The 16,332-nt window shown below is 56.5% G+C and overlaps 1 protein-coding gene and 2 non-coding genes across 6 annotated transcripts; all 3 read right to left on the bottom strand.

Moving 5' to 3' along the window:
• Positions 1 to 256: 256 nt before the first annotated feature.
• On the bottom strand, positions 257 to 15,007 carry TNPO2 (transportin 2). 4 transcript variants are annotated; one of them, XR_010024601.1, is made up of 25 exons: positions 13,344 to 13,471; positions 12,428 to 12,503; positions 12,199 to 12,348; positions 10,220 to 10,326; positions 9,993 to 10,126; positions 9,818 to 9,899; positions 9,620 to 9,742; positions 9,386 to 9,504; positions 8,155 to 8,215; positions 7,890 to 8,055; positions 7,572 to 7,724; positions 6,058 to 6,283; positions 5,686 to 5,857; positions 5,176 to 5,262; positions 4,986 to 5,093; positions 4,732 to 4,890; positions 4,389 to 4,476; positions 4,106 to 4,204; positions 3,480 to 3,575; positions 3,095 to 3,170; positions 2,767 to 2,866; positions 2,614 to 2,688; positions 2,365 to 2,492; positions 1,371 to 2,282; positions 257 to 425 (listed from the first exon to the last, which is right to left on the bottom strand). XR_010024601.1 is itself a non-coding variant. In XM_063110451.1 (25 exons), the coding sequence occupies exons 2-25, from the start codon at positions 13,440 to 13,442 to the stop codon at positions 2,199 to 2,201; spliced, it is 2,742 nt and encodes a 913-aa protein (XP_062966521.1). In that variant the 5' UTR covers positions 13,443 to 13,455; positions 14,931 to 15,007; the 3' UTR covers positions 257 to 2,198. The 4 variants fall into 4 exon arrangements, 3 of the variants coding, with proteins under 3 accessions (XP_062966521.1, XP_062966520.1, XP_062966519.1); XM_063110451.1 differs by adding an exon at positions 14,931 to 15,007 and having other exon boundaries at positions 257 to 2,282; positions 2,391 to 2,492; positions 13,344 to 13,455; XM_063110450.1 differs by adding an exon at positions 14,931 to 15,007 and having other exon boundaries at positions 257 to 2,282; positions 3,095 to 3,200; positions 13,344 to 13,455.
• On the bottom strand, positions 4,273 to 4,347 carry LOC134389882 (small nucleolar RNA ZL2). Its single transcript, XR_010024835.1, has one exon. It is a non-coding gene; the product is annotated as a small nucleolar RNA ZL2 (small nucleolar RNA).
• LOC134389865 (small nucleolar RNA SNORD41) lies at positions 5,940 to 6,009 on the bottom strand. The gene has a single exon (XR_010024821.1). It is a non-coding gene; the product is annotated as a small nucleolar RNA SNORD41 (small nucleolar RNA).
• Positions 15,008 to 16,332: the final 1,325 nt, after the last annotated feature.

Raw genomic sequence — 16,332 nt, forward strand, 5'->3', positions numbered from 1 at the left:
ACTTCCCTGCTCCCTCAGTTATTTCCTGTGCATCCTCATTTTTTTTATAAAAGATGACCGGTAAGGAGATCTTAACCCTTGACTTGGTGTTATCAGCACCACACTCTCTCGAGTGAGCCATGGGCTGGCCCCTGTGCATCCTCACTTCTAAAGCATCCCAGGCCCCTCCCCACATCTCCACCACCAAAGCCAAAGATTTTGGACAAGGACAGGAAGCCAGACACGAAGTGTTTCACAAGAAACTGATCTTTACTCAACAAAGTTCTACACAAGTGGAATCTCACGCCACCTCGGCGCCAATCCCCAGCACAGCACAGTAACAAATGGACAAATCCGGGAGCCCGCAGGGGAAGAGGGTGAACAGGAGGGACTCAGGAAACAGGGAAAGAGGGACTGCGGATCAAGGCCAGTCTGGGTCCACAGCCCTGGGCAAGGAAGAAGGTTGAGAAGCTGAAACTTCGTTGTGCAAAAACCAACCAAAAATAAATTAAAAAATTAAATAGCTTTCTTATTTAAAAAAAGAAAGAAAAGAAGAACCAGGCTCCCCTTCCCTGCAGGTGTTTGGAGCCTCCCAACTTGGGTGGAGAGGGGGCTACCAATCCCATCAGCCAATCCATCCACACACCCCAAGACCCAGCAGAGGATGCTCCACATAACTGGAATTACCAGAAAATGTAATGGTATTAAAAAAACTTTTTTTTTTTTTTTTTTTTTTTAAACAAATGGTTTCCAGAGACCTGCTCAGGTTTCATGGTGGGGGAGAAACCAGCTGAGTTATGGAATGTGCACTAGGTGCCCCTTGGAATAGAGGCAGGGCCTGACCCTGTATGAGAGAAGACACAGGGCTAGGATGGGGGCAGGGTCTAGGGCCTCGGAGGGATGGATGGAGCAAACCCCAGCATGCAGGACTCCAGTCAAATCCCAAAACACAGGGGCCCCCAAAGAAGTCAAAAGCAGGGAAGGAAAAAAAGGAAAATAATAGTTCAGGGGGCTTCAGGGCCCGGTTTCCCAGCCAACTGGGAAGTAAGTACACCCACTCCTCTCTACGGGAGCCACTCCCACCGTGACCACACCCCCAAGCCATCCCAGAGGGCTCTCTAGCTGCCCTAGTCTGGTGGGGTCTCTGGGCCCACGGGGCACGTGATGAGCACAAAGTCTCAGGGCGACATAGTGGAGGGAAGGGAGTGCACCACCTTTTGCCTCCTCCAAGCCCTCGGGTTTCCTTCTTGCTGGCAAAGCGTGAGCATTTGTATTCTGTCATCATCAATTAAATGCCCCTCCTATGGCCCTCGAGTTAAAATTTGGGCCTGGACCTTGAGAAGGGGGCTCTCAGAAACACAGAGGGACGAGCTGCCCTTGAAGCTGCTTACCGGGGGTAGACGCCAGCAGCTCTGGCTGCCCCCAGATCTCTTCAGGAAAAAGGTCCCCGCCCAGCATCTTGAAAAGCTGCTGGAGCACAGGGGAGAGGGGGCAGGCAGGCTCTGGCCAGCCCCAGCCACTCCAGCAGTCCCCACCCTAGTGGCTAGGATGGGACAAGGACGGGGACACACTGGCTGAGGCTGCCACTAAGCTGGCAGGAAGTGTGTGGAGCAGGTCCAAAGCATGTGCGTGCTGACAGGGCAACCCCAAGGTGGCTGTCCTCCTCCCCCCGCCCTGGGGTCTCGGCTGAGGCCCCCAACCCACCCAGCCCTCCCCAATCACCGCCAGTTCTGGCAAAACAGCAGAAGCTTCTTAAACTCTAGATGCAGGTTACACGGAAGGCCTTACAGGCTAACTCAGGGGTTCACTAATTCTACTGTCTCCATGCAGTCGGGGAAATGGTGGGGCGGCTGGCCCAGCCTTGCCGGCTGCAGCGCCCGCACATGCGTGTGGCCACGTGTGTGCACATGGGAGTGGACGCGTCTACAAGGACCCCCCCCTCCCCGCCTGCTTTTCCCTTGCCTCATCTGAAGCCGGATTTGGTCGGCCGTGTTGATACCTCCCTCCCACGTGGCTGGCCCAAGTGAGCTGCCTGAGATGACCCCATTAGAGCCCAGGGGCCCTTACCCACCAAGAAGTCCCACCCCCCTCCCAGTTTGTAGGATGAGCATGGAGGCGCCACCCACCTGCCCGCCCACTGGCCAGACAGGGCTGGCAGGGCAGGTGGACGGATGGACGGACAGGGAAGGCATCTGGATTTGGGTCCCACTCACTCCTCCCTAACCCCCCTCGACCAGGGCACAGCGACTTCTGGACGCAGCGCGCTCCCCAGCAATCCCTCCGACGACGATGCAGACAGAAACCTGCAGGTGGAGGAGGAGGGTCAGTGCCCACTGGCCTTTGGCACCCGAGACAGCACTGGCCCGCAACCCGTGGCCCCCTCACCTGGTGGTCTCTCTGTTCGCCTAGACCCCGTAGAAGGCCGCCAGCCTCTCCTTGAGCAGCGGTGGGAACTGCTCAGAGAACTGCTGCCAGTTCTCCTCTCCCACTTGGTCTTTGAAGCCATGGAGAATCTGGGGTAAGGGAGGGGGTGAAGGGCGGGCAAGAGCAGAGCAAGAGAAACATCCCTTCCTGCACCAGGGTCTCCATCCCGCCCCCTCCGGGGTCTAGATCAGAGCCCAGTGGAAGCCTCACCTTATAAAACATGTCCCGAAGGTCATCCTTCGGGCTCACCCAGGAGGCTACAGCGTCACAGAAGAAAATAAAGTCCTGAAACGTGATGGATCCTATATGAGGGGCCGCCCGAGCCCAGCCCCAGCGCCTCCCTTAGAGCCCAGCTGCCCCAACCTGCACGACGCCCCCAGGGTTGACGCCAATCATCATGCAGATGCCCCGGAAGGCTGAGTCCTTCTCCTCATTGTCCCTGATGTTCCTGAGGGATGTGCACCTGTGGGAAGATGAACAGCAGGCCAGGGGTTGGGCAGGGCTGGGGCAGGAGGTGCATGTAAGGGGGGTGGGGCAGCAGGGGGTGGGCAGCTTGGTCTGGGACATATATCAAAGGTGACTGGGGTGGGACAGGGGGGTCAGAAGGCAGGTAGGGCTGGGGAGGGGGGCACAGGAAAGGGTCGGGCCTATCCTGCCCCCCCCATGGCAAGCCCCACAGGCAAGTACACACCAAGGCCGAATGAACTGCTGCAGCATGGGTGCCACCTCCTGTGGGCACACGTAGCCCAGGCGGCCGATGGTGATGGCTGGAATGGCAGAGGGACTCGTCAGGCGACCTGCAACCCCGAGCGGCCCCGGGACAGTACATGGCAGGGCCTCTGGAATGAGGCACTGAGCCCCGCCCCATGGGCCCCAAGGGAATGGCTCCTGCAACCAACCTGGGCTCCGGAGGTGGGCCCAGCCAGGCTCTGCTCCCTGCCCCACCTGGGTCTCTTCCTAGGTCTCCCACTTGGGGTTCCTCCCAGAACCCCCTTCTAGGTCCTTCCAGATACACTCCCTGGTTCTTTCCTGAGGCCTCTCATTGACTCCCCTCCCAGCCCAGGCCTGGTGCCCACCTGTGTTTTCCAGCAGCGTCTTGGGCGTGTTGGGTCGGTTAATGATCTCCACCAGGTTGTTGAGGACCATCTGCACGTATGGCTGCATCTCTGCCCCTGGGGGACCAGCACATCAGAGCCCTGCACAGCCCTCTCCACCCATAGTAGGCCCGTTAGGGGCACAGCCCCACCTCACTCGCTGACTCCCGTTCCATCCAGAAGCTGGCCAAGCACAATCAGTGAATGAACAAAAAACCTGCTGATCCCCTGCCCAGAATCTATGGCCAGTCAGCGACAGACCTCCTATCCCCCAATCCCAGCCTCCTCTAAACAGCAGAGGCGTCCCTGGAGTCACCACTGGGCACCATGATGACACCACACCACCCAGCCTCACCCCAGGAAAAGAAGCCAAAGTCACCCAACCTATCCCAGTGGCTTTTCAGCCAACTGCATGGGGGTTGGGGAAGTGGCAAACGGTCCAATCAGGACAATCACCCTGCCCTGCCTCTGTGATTGGAGAAACCTCTTTCCATGGCCACTCGGAGGCTTCCCTTGAGGGCACCTGTAAGTTAAAACTGGCTCCCACCCCCAGGCCAGGAACAGGCCAATGGGGAGAGGAATGGCCATCCCACTTGCCAGGCACTCACCCATCTGCATGCAGATCTCACCGATGGCCCAGGTGGCATTGTTGCAGACAGAGATGAACTCAGGATTCAGGTTGGTGCCCAGGATGGGCATGAACTCGGCTGGTGGGGAGAAAGCAGGGTGCTGAGCAGGCGGGCCAGCAGGGTGAGCTCCAGGACCTGGCCAGGCAGGCCCCATCAGCCAGTACAAATACATCCCAGCTCGGTCACAGTCCTACCCAGGCAGTTCTCCATCATGTGAGGCCGGGGCTGGGGTCATGGGTCAAAGACAAGATGAGTGTCATACCGATACAGGGCTTGACGTGTATGAAGCAGGCTTTGGTGAGGTCTCCCAGGAGGGCGAAGGAGCTCTGCCGGACCTCGGGCATTGAGTCCTGTGGGTCAGAGAGGGGTCAGCGTGGCAGGGCTCCCCTCTCTCAACCAGGGTAGCTGAGGGGGTGCAGTTCCTGGTGTATTTCCTGACCCTGGGCACTGAGGCTCAGGGCCATTCCTTAACCACTCTAGCCATAGGCCCACATCTGTAAACAGGATGGCAGTGCTCCACGCCAGGGACTTGGCACTACTACAGAGGGGAGCAGGTCTTGTGCTTTCAGGTTTTTGAGTGCAGCCTGCAAGGAGCACCCACCTACCTGCATGCACTGGAAAAGCAGTGTCATGATGTTGCTGCGGGCCACGAGCTGCTCCACGTGGACCCCCAGGCCCTCGGCCAGGCCGCTGAGCAGGTCCAGTGCCACGATCATGAAGTCCTTGTCGGGAGCCTCATACTGCTCGGGGTGCTGGGTGTACATCTGGGCAGAGATGGGGGCAAGGAGGCAAGTGAGGGGAGTGGGCCTGGGCTCCCACAGCAGCAGAGGGACAGGCGGGCAGGCCAGGGGGTGCTCACCATGGCCTGGGCCAGTGTCTTCTGCACCAGGGTGACACAGCGCTGGTAGACGGGTTCGCAGTAGGGCAGGAAGCCGCTCTGTAGGGCGGTGGCCACTGATGACAGGCACTAGCAGTGGGGAGGACAGGAGAGGTGAACTTGCGTAGGGTGGGGAGAGGTGAGGCATGGGAGAGGGCCCAAGGTCACTCACCTCCAGCAGGGGGAAGAGATCCTTGTCCTCATCCTTGAGCTCATTCCACTTCTGGATCAGTGGGGGCATCAGCTTCTGGATGTACTCCTGGAGGGGCAGTGGGAAGTTGGGGCTCCCTAGATGGGGGTGGCCTGGGACTCAGAGGTCCCAGTGATAAGGTCCGGGCTCCTTGCCATGGCTCAGAGGGCCCACAGGGCTCACCCTCCAGTCAGACCTCGAGGTCTTTTTTGTTCTTCTCACCTGTCCCCATCACCACCCTGCCCCTAGGAGCCTGGCGCAGCACCTCCTGGTTCCTGCAGGCCCCTGAGCTCCCCTAGCACAGCAATTATAACTGTCTCATAACTGTCTCTCCCCTGCTAGACTGGGAGGAGGGCAAGGGTGGGAGCCAGGTCTTATCTGTCTGCCTGTCCAGGTCACAGCCACGCCCCTGGCATGCAACACGATGTTGCCGCCAGGTCACCGGATGCTGAGGGCCCCAGGGACGAGGAGGGAGGCGTTCTGGGGTCTCACCGGCTGGTTGAGGTGGTGGCCCACAGAGTCGGCCAGGGTGCCGATGGCGTCGTAGAGGATGAGCAGGTTCTTGTGCTGGTACTTGCCGAAGGCAAAGACAAGGGTGTCCAGGATGTAGCTGAGGTAGGGCACCAGCTCTGTGCAGGCCTCCTCCTCCAGGGTAGCAAAGGCACTGGCGGGAGGGAGGGCAGGGTGGGGGGCTCAGTGGTCACAGCAGAGGGCCCTGGGCCTCGGGCAGTCGGGGAGGGCACACTCGGGATCAGCCAGTACGAATACGAGAAAAATCAGTGCAACATCAGCGGTCATGGGTGTCATCACTTCCCGGAGGGTGGCTAGGGTAGGGGAGCTGCGGAGTCAGGGGTCAAGGGTCACCTGCAGGCTGCCTCCTGCACCCTCTTGTTGCCATCCAGGATGCGTTTGAGCAGCTCTGTCATCAAAGGCTTGAGATGCATGTCGGGCGGCTGGCTGACCACCCAGTGGGCGTAGCGGCTCAGCGTCCAGCAGGCAATGGACCGCACCAGGGCCTTCTTGTCTGACAGGCACTGGATGAGGTGCGGGATCAGCTCAGGTAGGTAGGGCACCATGCCCTGCATGCAGCCTGCAGCCACCGGGAGACAGGAGCGGGCAGGTCAGCTGCAGCCCAGGGACAAGCTGAGCCCAGCTGGGCCCAGCCCCACCCACACTTCTGGAGGGAACAGTTCAGCCCCACCTGACAGATGGGGAAACTGAGGCTCAGAGGAGGTTAAATAACTGGCCCAGAGTCATTGCACAGAGCCAGTGAAAGGCAGGGGCAAGAGGGGAAACAGAGTAGACACACCTCATAACAGGGTCCTGTCATTATTTGGTCACTTGGTAATTCATAATCTCCTCATGATTCACAATCTGCCGGGCTGCATAGTGAGTCAGGCTTTATTGGGCAGCAGGGCCACAGGTAGATGGAAAGTGCTTTTCATTTGAAACCCTTCTCTGATATCTGATTTTTCTTTTTCCCTTTACTTTTTAATCATGAACACCTCTCTTTTAATTATAAAGAACACAAATAGCATCCCCCAATAATCCAAGACACAAGATCTATTTTTACCAGTTTGGGATCAACTCTTCTAGACCTTTTGCCATCAATATGTAATAAGCCTAATATAATCTATTAATTAATATATGCATAGGCACTGCATTATTACATGCCCTATCAACATAAGATACATTAATCATATACTATACACAAAAACCTTCCCTTAGACAAATTTTAAAAGCTGTCCAGGTTGAGGATTCTTACTGCTGTGTCTGAAATTTTTAGGATGCTGAGGTGCTCACATATGACAACCATAACAGACTCACAAAGGCCTTCCGTAATTCAATCTTTATGTCTCATTGGGACAAAAGGAGACTGAAAACCAGGCCAACTGCAGGAAACAGCAACCGCTGGGCACTTCTGATTCTGGCAGGTTATTTAGCCTTGCAGCCTGGAGCAGTTTTGAGGCCCAGACACACCTGGGTGACTTCAGGGAAGTGATGTAAATCTCTCTGTACCTCTGTTACCCCAGCTCTAAGACCGGGACCCAGCACCCACCTCCTTAGATGGTGGTGAGGACTGGGCTGCCCTGCTGCGGGGCCAGCACAGAGAAGTGCCTGTCATTATTGTTGTTGCTGTAACTATGCTTAGAGCATCACAGAATTCCCTACCCATGAGAATGCAGGAGAGGGCTTGCGTTTTGGGGTTTCGGGGATTCCTGTCAGGCCCATGGGCCAAGGGGAGGATTGAGATGGCAGAGCTGTTTGGAGGGGGGTGAATATGCCTCCATTCACCCACCACTGCCCAGTCTCAGGCCAGCACAGGGGTCAGAGGTCAGGTGCAGATAGGCCAGGTGGACACCCGCCTGGGCACTCACCCTCAGCAATGGCACCCAGCACCAGGATGCCTGACTCCTTGACCACCCACTCGGGGTGGAAGAGGAGGCCCTTGAGCAGGGGAAGTAGGTGGGGCAGCAGTTCCTCCCGGAAGACGTTGGCGAGGACGTCCAGTGCAGCTGCTGAGCACTTCCCTAGGACACATTGCGGGGCAGGCTCAGGGAAGCCCATAGGGCAGGCGTCTGGGCCTTCTCAACCACGCTCCCCCAGGGATCAGAGATCATGATTAGAATCTTCATGATCTGCTCCGCCATAGCAAGCCCAGGGCTTCCACCCCCACCTCCAGGCCAGACACACACTCAGATTCCAGTCGGACAAAGCATCGTCGTCATCATCGTCCTCTGTGTCCTCGGAGCCATCGGGCCTCTCGGCCTCATGGGGCAGCGTCACTGTGCGCGACTTGTGGAAGCGCGGCTTGATGTCCTGCTCGCTGTCAGGGACTGCTTCGTCCTCCTCCACGTCCCCCTGGGGGTCAGGTTGGGCAGACCACTAAGCACCACCAGGACCCCAGCCCCACCACCACTGCCCTGGCCCACCTGTGCCCAGCAGTCAGCCCTGCCTGACCTTGAGCAGGATGATGTCAATTTCCGAGTATTTCATCCCATTTACCAGAATGGGGATCAACCTGTCAGGAGAGAGGCTGTTCATCGGAATGCAGGGAACCCGGCAGAGGAGAGGCGCAGCCTAGGACAAGAGGGAAGCAGAGGCGCAGGCAGGGCCACCAAGCAGCCAAGGGGCAGACTGTGCCAAGCATGCTGATATGGCTTGTCCTGCATCCATTCATTTCCTTCCTGTTGGGGAACTAACCCAAGCTAGTCTCAGCCACCGTGATTAGGACAGAGCTACACCACTCCTGGCTCCACAGGGAGGCTCTTGATTCCTATCTGGCCACTCAAGGAATTCCAGACCCCTGAATACACTAAGAACCTTGGAACAGTGCCTGGTTCCTAGTACACATACAGGGCAGAGACACACCAGGCTGGGGAAGCTAACAGTCAGGGCAGCCGGCCCTCTCCGCTGGAGCTCACACACCTTGGAGTTGGAAACTGCTCAGCAAGGGTCGCTCATCACCCCCAGGGGCCATCCACCCAGCCCCAGACCCACCCCCTGCTTGTTATCAATAGTGATTCAGGGACAAGCAAGTGATCCAAGTTGGCTGAACAGGGTCAGCTCTAGGACTTTTGTTGGAAATACTGGTCAAGAAATTTCTTTACTCTGAGATTCCTAAACTGGAAGGATGCAGTGGGCCACGGCACTAACACGAAGGAAGGTTGTGCCTGAGAACAAAGCCAACACAGAGGAAGCAGATGTGAGGGTGGACAGCTGCCTTTCACAACCTTTCAGCACCCGGATCCTGCCCTGCCTGATGCCTTTGCTGATTATTGATAATTGTTGATTATGATATTCTATCGATTACTTAATTTTTTTTTTTTTTTTTTTTTTTTAAAAGATGACCGGTAAGGGGATCTTAACCCTTGACTTGGTGCTGTGAGCACCACGCTCAGCCAGTGAGCGAACCGGCCATCCGTATATGGGATCCGAACCCGGGGCCTTGGTGTTATCAGCACCGCACTCTCCCGAGTGAGCCACGGGCCGGCCCCACGATTACTTAATTTTTAAGTCATTAGAGCTACACTCTTGCAAAATCACCTGCAAGGTAAGTGTACTCAGGATTGAAAGGGAACTGACACAGAGGATGTGGACTGAGATAAGCACAGGGGGTGACCAGAAAGAAGGAAGAGGCACAGCAACGGGTTGAGGCTGGGGTGGGACAGGGGGCAGGAGTGGAACTCACTGGACCAGATGGGAGGCCAGGACTTCCTTGCAGATGGGCTGCTCAGCCAGCGTCAGCCAGAACTCGCAGGCCTCAAGGGCCACATTCTCATCATGGTCCTGGGTCCTCTGCAACATGTACTGGAGCAGGGAGGAGAGGCTAAGGTTCAGCCTGGCTGGGTGTGCTCCCTGACCCCCCCCATGGTCCACCCACCTGCCTGCACCTGTCCACCCAGTCCAGCTCGGTCATGCACACCTGGATAATGCTGTGCATGTGGGGGATGAGCCTGTCAATCCGCACTTCCAGAAGCATCACCAGGGCGCGGCATACATTCTTCCGCACCTCGGGGTCATCGTCCACGGCCAGGGCAAACAGGTGCTGCGGGGAATGGTGGGGTGAGATGCTGTAGGGCCCTCGGCCCTCCCCCTGCCCACCTCTGGCCCGGCAGCCCACCTCGATGAAGGTGTCAATATTGTCCATCAGTGCCTGGGCCCGGTCCATGATGAACTGGTTCACACAGGCTATGGCATGGGACCTGGCAGGGAGAGACATTATGTGTCACCCCAACTCTGCCCACCCACACACCCACTCCAGGCACCCCCGGAGACCCCAGGGGAGCCACACCCACCGGATCTTGGGGCTGCAGTGCTTGAAGAATTGCAGAAACTTGGGGATCATGATGTTGAGGGGCCTGTTGAGGGCATCACTGTCCAGAAGCTCAGACGAGTCTTCGCAGATCTTCTGCAGGGCCCCAAAGGCTCCCTGAGTGGACAGGTGCAGAGAGACAGGTGGGTCCCCAGCACGGCCCCAGCCCCAGCACCTACCTGCTCAGTGGGACCCCAGCTTGCTGCCTACCTCACAAGTGTTGTAATCCTCCGAGTTGAGCAGGTTGCACAGCTGAGGCAGCAGCTCGGGCCACATCTGCAGTTCGCCCTTGGAAGCGATGGTGGTGATCAGAATGCCTGGGGCAGCCAGGAAAGGACGCTGCCTCAGGATGGGCACCTGGGCCTCCCCACCGGGTGTTCACTGCGCTGCCTTTCCCTCCACTCTCCACTTGAGCCCCACAGCCCCCTTCGAGGTGGGTGCTCAGCAAACATCCTCTGAGCCTTACTGTGCACCAGCTCTGTTGCAGACCCTGGGATACAGCACGGAACACAACAAAACCCCTGCCCTTGGGAGCCAGAGGGAGGCCACGAGGCAAAGTGAAATCAGCAAAAGAACTGGGAGGCTATATGCCAAGGGCTAAGGAGGGAAATAAAGCAGAAAAGATGGCTAGACAGGGCGGAGGGTGAGGGTAGCAATTTTAAGTTGGGTAGCCAGAACAGGCCTCATCGAAGTGACATCTTGACATCTGAGCAAAGACCTGAAGGAGCTGAGAGGAGGCATCCAGGTACCTGGGGAAACAGCCTTCCAGGCAAAGGGATCAGCAAGTGCAAAGGCCCTAGGGTAGGACAGGTCTGGTGTGCTCACAGATGGGCAAGGAGTAAAGAGGGCTGAGCAGAGAAATTGTGAGGGGGGTGGACAGGGAGGTAGCAGGGGCACATCATGCAAGGCCTTGTGGCCACGAGGAGGTCTTGTACTGCCTCCAAGAAATACAAGTGCAACCTGCAGCAGGCATCTGGCCATGAGGCAGTGGAGCAGTCTGGCAGCAGAGCTGAACACGAGTGCTCTCAGTGTAGAAATGGCATTTAACGCCACAAGGTGGCAGTGTTTCCCCGGGACAGAAGCTGCCACTGCCAACACTATGATGACCCAGAATCATGAGTATTGAGAAAGGTGTTCCCTGAGATGGGTGCTGGTGCCAGCCCAGCAGTTCCAGACCCCTACCTGGCTGTGTGACATTGTCTACATCACCTAACCTCTCTGTACCTCAGTGCTCTCGGTCCTCAATGGGAGTCTTCAACAACTTAACCCAAGTACTTAGAGCAGAGTCTGGCACCTAGAATGAGCTCAGTAGGTCTAGATCCTCCTGCTGACCTCGGAGGGGAAGTGTTGGGGCTAAGAATCCCTTTTAATAGAGGCAGCAAGGCACAACATCAGCACTTCCAGGAGGCCCCAGTATCTACGTCAAATTTAATCCTATTTTTCTGTCCTTATTGCATTTATTTTTAGGAGTACCTTCCCTTTAAGGCAAGCAAATCTGTCTTTTCATTTCAATAGTTCTATACAATTTCCTATTAAAAGCAACTTTTAGGCTGGCCAGTTAGCTCAGTTGGTTACAGTGTGGTGTTATAACACCAAGGTCAAGAGTTCGGATCCCCATATAGGACAGCCGCCAAAAAAGAAAAAGGAACTTTTAAAGCATCTTTCTGCAACTTCCTCAAGCACACTTCTGGGAGTTGAGAAGGCTTCACCACAAACCTAATTCATGTTGCGCCTAAATCATTATCTGGTTTTTTTTGGCGGCCGGTGTGCCTATATCAGTATCAGTGAGAATTAGCTAACGATTGTCTCTGGGCTCTGAAAGTTGCACACAAGAGCAGGGAGCCTGCATATTTTAACTGCTATATCCCAAACACTCAGCCAGGGACCTAACAGAAAATTCTGGATGCTGAGTGATTGCCTCAGAAGCAAGAATGACAGTTTCAGGAGCGAGTGGTTCCAGAATGTGGACCGGCCCTGCCTGGGTCACTTATGACCCCTGCTTCTTACCAGGCAAGTCCCTTAATGTCTCAGTGCCTCTGTTTCCTCGTCTGTCAAATGGCAATAATAATGGTACTACCAAGGGTGCTGAAACACTCAGTGAAGCAATACCCTTAACATGCTCAGAAGCTTCTTGGCCAAGAATGAGGGCTCCGTGTGTCCTCAGAGGTGACCCTCTCTGCCCCTCTTACCGATGGTGGCTCGGATGAGCGAGGAGGCGTCGCCAATATTGTTGAGACACTCCTGTTTGATAAAATCAGCCACGGGCGGCGGGAAGCTCTGGTAATGTGCCTTCACATTGTTCTTGAGAATGAGGCCACTGAGAGAGCGAGTTGGCTCATCTGGGGGGAAAGAGTTGAGGTTCAGGGGACCACGGGGGAGAAAGCAGGGTCCAGCCCACTGGAAGGGCAGAGGGCATACCTTCTGACTTGAGTCTGGTCAGGACAAAGATCAGGTAGTTGTTGAAGTCAGGAAACTGGTTGAGTTGTTTGAGTTTCTGCTAGGCTGTTAAGGGACTTGGGAGACAGGGGCCTTCCCCAGGCAGGGCTACCTCACTGCCATGGAGCTGAGAGCACCTCCGACCCCTGGGACCAGGCTGCCAGCTCCTGGGATCCCACCCATCAACCCCAGAACAACACACAGCATTTCCAGACCATCAGATTCATACAGGGAGTAACTTGAGTGGAATGCCTACGCTTCCCACCACTCTTGAAGACCCGGTCAGAGCAGAAGAGGGTTGGAAAACCCTGTTCCTCTGAAGGTGGCAGCTGCCACTCAGCAGTGCTCACTAGCAGTCCTAAATGTTGCCAGATTTTTTTTTTAAATGCAATCAGATTTTCAAGTGAAACTTGCTAATGTTTTAAATATTTTAAATTTTTAACTTAAAACATTTTAAACAACCAATTGTAAAAAAAAATTTTTAACCACAAAGCCTAAAAAACCCAAGTACCAACTAAAGGTCCTTTCACTCAGGGCCACATTTCCCCCAACTCTGACAGGACAGAACTGGACTTCCCATCCTAACTCCACTGCATACTAGTTGCAACCTTAGGCAAATTGTTTAGCCTGTCTAAGCCTTGATTTCCTCATCTGTAAAATGGGGAGAGTAACAGTACCTACTTAATAGTTAGTGGAATAAGTGCTCCATGAACAACAGATATTTTCACTTATTTTCTACCCCTGAAGCTCCAGGAATGAGACCCAGGAATCCTAATCTTACTTGTCTGTCCAGGCCACGCACTGTCTGGGGATTAGGGAGTTGGCCCCTCCCTCTCTGGCCTTCAAGGGCTGCAGACATCTGCGTGGTTCCCCCAGCCCCGGAAGGAAGGAAGGATACATCCTGCACGATGCGCTGCGTGGCCGTGTTGGGCGACTGTGAATCTTTGAGCAGCTGCAGGACCTGCTGCAGGCCCTGCTCGTCTGGCTGCCAGTCCATAGCGCAAGGCGAGCTGCAGGGATAGGGGCTGGGGTCAGCGCTGGGTCTCTGGGGCTCTGTGTGAGACCGTGGTTGAGCCCCCGAGGTGGTAGCAGCCGCCTGACGACGGGAGCGCCCTCGGCGGACAGGCGGAGGCCGCCGATCCACGCCTGCCCAAATGCGGGGTCCCCGCCAGCTGCGCCATCCTCGGCCGCGCAGTCGTGGGCTTGGGATCGCGGGCGGGGGAATGTGGAAGCGGGCCACGGGCGGCGGTGGGTCCCGGAGGATCCTCATCGGGCCCAGAGAGGAGCCGTCGTCCCAGGGCGGTCCATGCCGCCGCCCCCCGCTGCGGGCTTTAAGGCTTCCGCCTCCATGGCAGCTGCTGGGTGAGGGCCCAGCAGCCTCCACGTCCAGGGGCCCCGCCCCAGACCGCGATAGTGCCCCGGCCCCCGTGGTCTCCCCGGTGCAGGCACGGTCCCCGAAGATTCCCCTTCTCCGAAATCTGGCCCTTTGGTTCCTCCAGATCCCAGCCCCCTCCTGCCCAAATCAGGTTCCTGAGCTTCTCTGGGTGCACTGTCCCAAGGTGCTCCGATCGTCCCTGCCGTCCCCGCCAATCCGGCCCTTCAAGCTCAATGAATGCCAGACGCCCCCCTTTCTGGCCTAACCAGACCCCGTCCAACGATTTCCTTTAAATCAGGCCCGAAGCAGTCCCCAGATAGGTCTCCGTTGCCTCTCCGAATGAGCCAGCTAAGACCGCCCAACCCATGACAGAAGCCCCCTGAACCGGTCTCTGTCGCCTTCCCCAATCAGGTCTGGCCAAGCTTCCCCACCTCCCACCCTCCACCCAAGTCAGCAGTTAACTCTAGCTGACAGATTTCTGCTGCCTCCCCCAATCAGGGTCGGCCAAGCCGCCCCCCCCAAACCTCGAGTCGGAAACCCCCTTCGCCCAATCCCTGCAGCTTCCCCCAATTAGGCCTGGCCGAACACCCCCAGAGCATTCCCTTCAACGGATCCCAGAGACGCCTCGCACTCAGACCCGGCAAAGCTCTCTAGGCCGAAGTCTTACGCCCCTCCTTAACAGAGCCCAACAAGCTTCCCCCCAACTTTTCAGTGCAGCCTCCCCCAATCAGACCCAACCAGGCCCCGCCGGAACTGGTCCCCACACACACCCGATCCTCGCGACGTCCCCCAATCAGGCCCTAAGCAGTCCCCAGACGCTTCCCCCAATCAGATCTCCTCCAGTCCGCCCCAGCCGCCCCAGTGGCCCGCTTTTCGCAGCTCCCCAACCTTGCCCGGCTCCGAGGCCGCACCCCCCAAGCTCGGCTCGGTACCCCCTCCCCCGCCCGGTCCTTCCTCTCAGCCTGGTGAATCTGGCCCAACCGGGCTCCCGGCCTTTCCCGGTCGGGCGCGGCCCCGACGCCCAGGCCGCGCGCAGCGCAGGCCCGTTGCCAGGAGGAGTCGACACAAGCAGGAGCCGAGCGAGTCAGGCTCTTAGTGAGGCCCACTTACCGGGCCCGGAGCGGCAGCGGCGGAGCCTCGCGATGCGGCTTCTCCTGAGACTCGGCGCGGAAGGAGGGAGCCAAAGAGAGGAAATAAAGAAACGCGGCCGTAAATGAGCCGCCGTGGCTTCCGTACTCCGTTCAAACTGGTCCCGCCAAGCCAATCGGGAGGTGCAGGCGTCGCACGTGGCCTGGCACTGGAGAGATCCCGGCTCTGCCGAGGCGGGTCACGTGACGAAAGAGTTGTGGCCTCTCTGGCCGTTCGGTCCTCCCAGCATCTCGTTTTCTCAGTCTCTTTGGCCAGCCTGAAGGCAGCTCTTGGTGAAGGCAGGAGTTTGGTAGCGCGTGGGGACTTTTGGTGTGTGATGGACCCGGGAACCCCTCGGCCAACTCCTGTAAGAACAGAACTGTGCCTGCCTTTCCCCATCCCGAGGATACTTGGGATGAGTACACTGCGTGCGCGCAAGAAAAGAGCAGAGGGACTGAGCCCAGGGTGGACTTTATACCCCAGAAACAAAGGAAAGGAAGCCGGACAAAGGGAGTGCGTGAGAAGTGCTGGGTTCCTGCAGAAGCCTGCGCCACATTTTGCGTTATTTATTTTCCAATATTGTTTTACAGTTATTACAAGGAGATGAAAAAACCATAAGGATATAAATTTTTTAATGAAATGGATAAAATAAACTATAGAGCAGAAGGTCTAATCCCTTTCCCTACCTGAAGCTGAACGAGGTGGAACAGCCCAGGAAATTTAGGTAAGGATAGAGTCATGAAGAAATCTTCGTGATCCTTGAGCTGTCTGAAAACAGGGCACCCTTCTTCCTTCTCTTGATAGCAGAGCGGAGAAGGGAGGAGCTGGAGACTTTAGAGCATCCCGGTTTCCCCTCCAGGCCCTGCCAATAGCAAGGTGGACGACCTCCTGCCACTTGGAGCCTCCGTTTCTCCACTTGTCAAATGGTTTTAAGAATAGTTTTATCGATTAAAGATAATCAAAGTTAAGCATTAGCAGGCCGGCCATAAATAGTTCTTTTAAAATGTTTCTCCCCCCCTCCGGCCCCCGCAAGGCTCAAGGCCGTCATTACACTGTATTCAGCCCTTCCCTAAACCAATATTTACTGAATCAACTTGTGCTGTAATCCCAACAGAGAACCCAACCCTGCCCCGAGGGACAATTGACCCTAGACCGCAGCACAGGCCAATTTTTGCCCGTGCCTGGAGGAGGGGGACAGGTTTCTCAGACCACATCCCGTTGGCAAAGCCGGTCCCAGGTCCGTTCATTTATGAGAAGTAGTTTTTGGGGCCTCCCAGGCTAAGGAAGAGTCGGCTGGCACCTAATTCCACTCTGAAAGTCGGGGTAGTTCCCGCTCCTTAAAACAGGAGCGGGGGGCCGGCCCGTGGCTCACTCGGGAGAGTGT

This window comes from Cynocephalus volans, chromosome 10 (assembly GCF_027409185.1).
Source record: "Cynocephalus volans isolate mCynVol1 chromosome 10, mCynVol1.pri, whole genome shotgun sequence".
Lineage (NCBI taxonomy): Eukaryota > Metazoa > Chordata > Mammalia > Dermoptera > Cynocephalidae > Cynocephalus > Cynocephalus volans.

Bases quoted from the DNA above. Each gene is read 5' to 3' on its own strand.
- TNPO2 (XM_063110451.1), bottom strand. From the start codon at position 13,442: ATGGACTGGCAGCCAGACGAGCAGGGCCTGCAGCAGGTCCTGCAGCTG. The intron at 9,900-9,992 runs GTGGGTGTGGCT...TCTCCCTGCCAG, and splicing joins CACTGCAGCCCCAAGATCCG to GTCCCATGCCATAGCCTGTG. The intron at 2,689-2,766 runs GTTGGGGCAGCT...ATCACGTTTCAG, and splicing joins ACCCTGGGGGCGTCGTGCAG to GACTTTATTTTCTTCTGTGA.